We start from the raw sequence: 7,049 nt of genomic DNA on the forward strand, positions 1-7,049 counted from the left end.
AAGGCCCTTTCATTTTTGACCAGAAACAAAACACATTATTTATTTGAAAAATAAAATCTCTATAACTTTGAATATAATTAGTAGGTAGGGTAAAGGATGTCATGTGGTCGTACAGAATTGCATAAACGTGTGAATATGGGTCCAAGATGTTATTATTCCAGAGCCCAGTGCATGTCTTCTTGAATGTGCTTGCCACCCAGTCCAGTAAATCACATGAGAAATAAGTTTGATCGTCTACCACAGAGATCTTCATGAAGAGAACATCTGAACAATAACAATAGTCTTTTACACCGCCACTGACTTTACTTACACTTGATATTTCACACGTCTTTGTTTATTTTATATTCATCTGACATGTAAAGCTGTGTCTATGAGTTAGATAATTGAATCAGTGCATTTTGAACTACTACTACAACATTTAGTAGTAGAAATAAACAATACTGCCAACTGGTGACCACATTTCAGCCAAAGTATGAATTATGTCTAAAAAGAACAGCTGTTGTTCCTGAAGCATACACGTAGATTAGTTTCTGAACTGAAGGTCTGATTTTACCCCACCAACTGATAACATCTGTATGCATCATCAATCAGCAATCCTTCTGGGCTAACTAGTACTCATGGTTGTATGGTTGTATTTACGTGTGTGTCAGAGAGACAGAGAGAGAGAGACATGGTTGAATTTCCGTCTCCTCCATGTCTCCATGTACTTCTCTCACACACACTTTCACTGAGAGTGTTTCCATACTTTAACACAGCCTCTCTTCTGAGGATCAGAGATTGAAGCTGGATTTACAGTAAATACATTGAATTGAACTGAATTGATATCGTTGTCTTCTTTGTTTGTATTGATTCACTCTTTCTGTTCTGTTCTATTCAAGTCTCTCTCCATGTATCTTCACAAATGCTTTGGCCTTTGTTACTCTGTTCAACTGTATTACCTGGGTGTATAAATGCACACAACACAGACTTAAGTTCAAGTCTGCCCAACAGGTGGAGGGGGATCTAAAGGTGAGAGTATCTCCAGCATGTTAGTCGTGATCACTGGGGTTCAGTGAACCTAAAGGTCAGAGTATCTCCAGCATGTTAGTCATGAGGGGTCACTGGGGTTCAGTGAACCTAAAGGTCAGAGTATCACCAGCATGATAGTCATGATCACTGGGGTTCAGTGGACCTAAAGGTCAGAGTATCACCAGCATGTTAGTCATGATCACTGGGGTTCAGTGGACCTAAAGGTCAGAGTATCACCAGCATGTTAGTCATGATCACTGGGGTTCAGTGGACCTAAAGGTCAGAGTATCACCATCATGTTAGTCATGAGGGGTCACTGGGGTTCAGTGGACCTAAAGGTCAGAGTATCACCATCATGTTAGTCATGAGGGGTCACTGGGGTTCAGTGGGAGGAGTTTCTGTAGTGTAGATTGGTTCATGTTGTGATTGGAGGAGGACAAAAGGTTTAAGTCCAGCAGTCTGCATTGGTATTGAATTCAGTCAAGGATTGTCTTTATTCCCAATCTCATCTTGCCTACCATGTAATGTTTCAGTGTGTATAGATCTGTTTAGATATAGTGGAAGAGATGAAACGTCAAGAAACACACACTCTGCCTTTAGTAACATTGTCACGTCCTGTTGATTGACAGCTGCCCAGAATACTGTCTAGCTGTCAATTATACAGAGACCCCTCTTAACCAGTCTGTCTAGCTGTCAATCATACAGAGACCCCTATAGACCCCTCTTAACCAGTCTGTCTAGCTGTCAATCATACAGAGACCCCTCTTAACCAGTCTGTCTAGCTGTCAGTAACAAGGGAATATGGGTCCAAATCCTGAGAGTGTTCATGCTGTTCTTGGGTGTTGTTCAGGGCACCACATGTCATTTGTGTTGTAAGAACAGCAGCAGGCCTGATTTAAAATAGATTGTATCATTCAGTAGTGATTTAAAATAGATTTAACATTCAGGAGTGATTCAGAAGACATAGTGAAAATCACACTTTTGAAAGCTTCCTGCACATAGTTTGAATGCTTGAATTACGTGCTTGAAATATTGGATTGCAACTCTTTATGGTTTTCTGGCCGTGGAGCAGCTCTCCAAGATGAGACCCTGACTCAAGATTCCATGCACACGGTAGGAGTGATGACATCAGTGTGGCTTGTCCAATCAGAGACCAGGTCCCTCCCTGTCTGTCTGACTCTCCTATCGTGGCTCTGCGTTTCCGTAGTGATGTGAGTTTACGGTTGTACAATACAAAGGCCTTACAGAGACCTTACAGAGACCAGAGCCTGAGAAAGAGCAGTCAGTCCATCCCTGGTTAGCAAGGTCAAGCAGGCAAGGCAACATTGTATGCTTTAAGCTGGGGCACAGATGGGGTGTTTAGGTTTTTGGACAGATAAGATGTGTCAGCAGATGAGAGGCAGAGGTTCCTGCAAAGGGAGATTTTCACACAGAAATGATGTGTTATTGCTGAGAACAGAGTGAACGAGATAAGCATGTTACCATCTCATGGTCACACCATGGGCGGTACGGGAGGCCCAGAAATGACATCACTGGTTTAGAACTTAAAAGTTCCAACATTGCTGTACTCGAGTGTTAAGTCAAGCAAGTTGTATTGTGTCAGTAATTACCAGTAAAACGTATCTTGTAACAAGCAAATGCTTCGTATGTTGGTTCCTCTCTAAAGCAGCATTCTAAGGAAGCGTTAGAGAATACACTGTGTACACATAGACTAGATGTAGTGAGGCTGTTGGACAGAAATGACGAGTTACTGAGTGACGTTGACTCTTCTTGGTGTAACTCCAAAACTTACACGAAGAGACACAATAAGAGTGAAAGAGAGTTTCATGGATTTTATTTCATACATATTATCATCATTTGCGAAGTGTCTTTGAATATTCCAGTGAAGCCAGACAACTTTGGTCAATCCCGCTTCTTTAAAGAATACAGACATTTCCCTTGATAATGTCACTGAAAATCAGACACAGTGGATGTGCTGAGAGTGTGTACACTGGAGGTGTCATTCACAGCACACACAGCTCTCTGTGTGTCTGCAGTAGGAATGAGATCAGAACAACATTTCTGTGGATAGTGGAGGAAAACTGACATGAAGCCTGTTTATGCCTGTAAGTTAGAGCTCACTCATCCAGGTACTTTGACCTCTGATCCTCAAGACTAGGAGGCGCTAAAGAGCTGTTTATTGGACGACTGTTGTGAGACTGACCAATCAGCTCCCTGCTCCTCCAGATCCCTCCCTCTGACTCTCCTCTCCTGAAGGAGGAGGTGAAGCTCAGTGAAGGGCGGCTGCTGTGTTCCACGTCACACCGTCACAAAACTGCTCCAGCAGGTCAGGTGAGAATCAAATTTAAAGACACTCAAACTGCTCACATACATAGGTTAAAACAACAAGACTTGATTTTTCATACTTCTGAAAGTGAAATTAAAGTTTGAGGAAAAACTTACAACGAGAGGGAAGCTTAACACAGATTTATATTTACTCTTGGAAAATGGCTTCAAAGCTAGAGGAGGATATATCCTGTCCTGTGTGCACTGACATCTTCAAGGACCCAGTTGTTCTGTCATGTAATCACAGCTTCTGTAAAGCCTGTCTGCAGCAGTTCTGGGAAACCAAAGGATCCAGAGAATGTCCAGTCTGCAGGAGGAGGTCATCAAAGGCGAAGCCACCAATCAACTTTGCATTAAAAAACCTGTGTGAGACATTTTTACAGGAGAGAGGTCAGAGAGGAGCACTCTGTAGTCTCCATGGCGACAAACTCAAGCTGTTTTGTCACGATGATCAGCAGCTTATGTGTCTGGTGTGTCGGGACTCAAAACTTCACAGGAATCATCAGTTCAGTCCCATTGCTGAAGCAGCAGTTGACCACAAGGTACGTTTGATAATCATCTATGAAAAATATGTTGTATTGGATAATTAACAACAAGCTATAGCCCTATATTTAGTCCATCATTATGAACAATGATTTGCTTATCACAATATTCAAACTCCATGTAGTTGCTGTTATTACTGTAACTCAACACTAGGTGGCAGCACCATAATTTCACTCCTTTGTCCCCTCAAGAAGGCCTTCCAAATGTGTTCACAAATCTTCCAATTGAAATGTATCCATTTGTTGCTTTAGTGGTGACAATCAATGTTCTTCCAAAGTCATATTTAAAAATCTGTCTCAATATTGCTGTAGTCAAGAGGCTCACTGACATGTGAGACTTGATTTGTCTTTATTATTTTCACATTCAGGACTTTTAATAAATATGCCAGCAAATGTTAGAATAGTCACCAAGACATCTGAGGGGAGTCACAAATTGCTTTTTATGTAAAAGACTACTGTATTATTATTCTCTTTCTATCTCTCTATCTTCCAGGAGGAGCTCAAGGTCAACGTGGATCCCTTAAAGGAAAAGCTAAAGGCTTTTGAAAAAGTAAAACTCACCTATGATGAAACAGCAAAACACATTAAGGTGAGAGTCAAGACTCAAGCATGAATAGAATATCTACAGACATTGGAAGAAGCTTTTATGAAGTGTGTTAATCCAGAGGAATTCCCTAGTAGACACTTTCTCTGTTATTGACCTCATTCCAGACTCAGGCCCAGCATACACAGAAGCAGATCATGGAGGAGTTTGATAAGCTTCACCAGTTTCTACGAGATGAAGAGGCAGCCAGGATAGCTGCACTGAGGGAGGAAGAGGAGCGGAAGAGTCAGATGATGAAGGAGAAGATTGAGAAGATGAGCAGAGAGATCTCATCTCTTTCAGACACCATCAGAGCCATAGAAGAGAAGGTGGGCGCTGATGACATCACATTTCTACAAGTAAGAACCATCTACTGTCCATAGTGTGTGTGTGTGTGTGTATGTGTCTTTGTGTGTGTATGTGTGTGTGTGTGTGTGTGTGTGTCTGTGTCTGTGTCTGTGTCTGTGTCTGTGTCTGTGTCTGTGTCTGTGTCTGTGTGTCTGTTTGTCAGTGTGTCTGTGTCTGTGTGTGTATGTGTCTTTGTGTGTGTGTGTGTGTGTGTGTGTGTCTTTATAAAAAAATAAAAATACTGTCCAGTCTCTCCAAAAGCACATTGGCGACTTCACCTCCTCCACAATGCGTTCCCTCACGACCGCTAGCATACACTCCAGTAGCTCGTTTTGAACAGTCTTTGATGTGCCCTTGAAAACTGTATCATTTTTAAGATGCTCATCGAATACTTCGTCAAACTGTGCCACAAAATGGACCAAGTTGACTGAAAATGTGTGTATCTGTGTCTTCCAATGTCATCTGTGTGTAAAATGTGAAATGGTTATTGACAAAAGAAACAGGATGAATGAGGGACAGGGGCAACCTGAAAAAAAAACTCTGATGATGTACATGGCAATGACATGTATCAGGTGCTGAAGGTGAGAGAGAGTGTGTGTGTGGGTGTGTGTGTGTTTGTGTGTGTGTGTGAGGGGGGAGTCGGTGTGTCAGCTTACAGGGGAGTAGAGAGAGCATGAATAAATAAAGGTTTATTATGAGATCATGTTAAAATAAATGTTTTCCTTCATCATTTCACAGAACTACAAGAGCACAGTGGAAAGGTGAGTGATCTGCCTCCTGTCTCTCTCTTCTCTGTGGTTCTGAACCCAAACCCACAGCAGCACTGACTCCTGAATGTTATTCCAGAGCCCAGTGCACACTGCAGGATCCAGAGAGGGTTTCAGGACCTCTGATCAATGTGGCAGAACACCTGGGCAACCTGAAGTTCAGAGTCTGGGAGAAGATGCAGGAGATTGTCCAATACAGTGAGTACTGACGGAAACAGACACACACACACACACACACACACACACACACACACACACACACACACACACACACACACACACAGAGAGAGAGAGCGAGAGAGAGAGAAAGAAGGGGGCATACATTGATTTTACATGATCAAGTGATAGTGATAGTGACATGAATGATACACCACTGTTTAGTTTCATTGAAAGCACATTTGACACACATACACACACACACACACACACACACACACACACACACACACACAAACATGCATGCAAACATTTCAACACATTTAAAAATAGAGAGAACACCTACTTAGAGAAATACATGCCACAGCGAAATAAACACACACACACACACACACACACACACACCTCCCCTACTACAGCACATAGCGTCTCTGCCACTTCTCTCATAAGACCATACACACACACACACATCTCCCTTACTAGAGCTCATAGTGTCTCTGGTTTTGTTCTCATAAGACCACACACACAAGCACACACACACACACAAATATATGCTGTCATGTCCGGCTCACAGACATGACAATAGTTCACACAGGTTTAAAATCCAAAACACTAAGGGTTTATTTACAATTAGCCAGGACACTAACAGTCCAAGCTACAGTGAGGTGTGACAGTCAGTTAATCAGTGGTGTCAGCGTGGATGCATGCATGCTAGGTCAGTAAGTGGAGTGGTGTATCGTGCAAAGTACGCAAAGGTGAGCATGGCACGAGCAGAGCGTAGGGAGCAAAGTTTCCCTTGTCTCTCTCTCTCCGAATCTCTGTCTGAAGCTCTGTCAGAATCTCCTTTGGAATCAGTGGGATTTGCTCTTATAGTACCGGTCCCAGGTGTTCCCAATCACTGATGAGCTGAACACACCTGCTGGGCATCTGCAAGACAAACACACAGACAGACAGACAAACAGCCAGCCCAGCAACCAAAAGAGGCGGGGTCGTCACACCCTCCCCCATAAGAACAGGAACCCTGAGAAACAAATCATTTTTAAAAGGAACATACCACCTGCAAGCAACACTCCCCCTCAACCTCGGGCTCCTTTTAGCTGCATAAGAAAGATGAGAGGTTAATACCACACAGGTTTAAAATGACACAAACCCACCCAGACTCAGGCACTACACAACAGGGCCCTGAGTCAACCTAACATGCCTGAATCACAGACACTACTTTTCACACCCCCCTGCCTAATGCACAGACACTCTTACACCCCAGCAGGCCTGATACACAGACACTACCTTACTTGCCTGATACACAGACACTCTTACACC

General features: G+C 42.8%; 1 protein-coding gene across 1 annotated transcript in view; it reads left to right on the forward strand.

Moving 5' to 3' along the window:
* Nucleotides 1-3,794: 3,794 nt before the first annotated feature.
* Nucleotides 3,795-7,049, forward strand: part of LOC116223439 (E3 ubiquitin-protein ligase TRIM35-like) — a 7,424-nt gene continuing 4,169 nt past the window's right edge. The window contains exons 1-5 of the mRNA XM_042703219.1: nt 3,795-3,875; nt 4,369-4,464; nt 4,587-4,817; nt 5,545-5,567; nt 5,653-5,771. Coding sequence (XP_042559153.1) covers nt 3,795-3,875; nt 4,369-4,464; nt 4,587-4,817; nt 5,545-5,567; nt 5,653-5,771 — 550 coding nt within the window. The remainder of the gene's footprint in view (nt 3,876-4,368; nt 4,465-4,586; nt 4,818-5,544; nt 5,568-5,652; nt 5,772-7,049) is intronic.

The sequence above is a fragment of the Clupea harengus genome, chromosome 2 (assembly GCF_900700415.2).
Source record: "Clupea harengus chromosome 2, Ch_v2.0.2, whole genome shotgun sequence".
Taxonomy (NCBI): Eukaryota; Metazoa; Chordata; class Actinopteri; order Clupeiformes; family Clupeidae; genus Clupea; species Clupea harengus.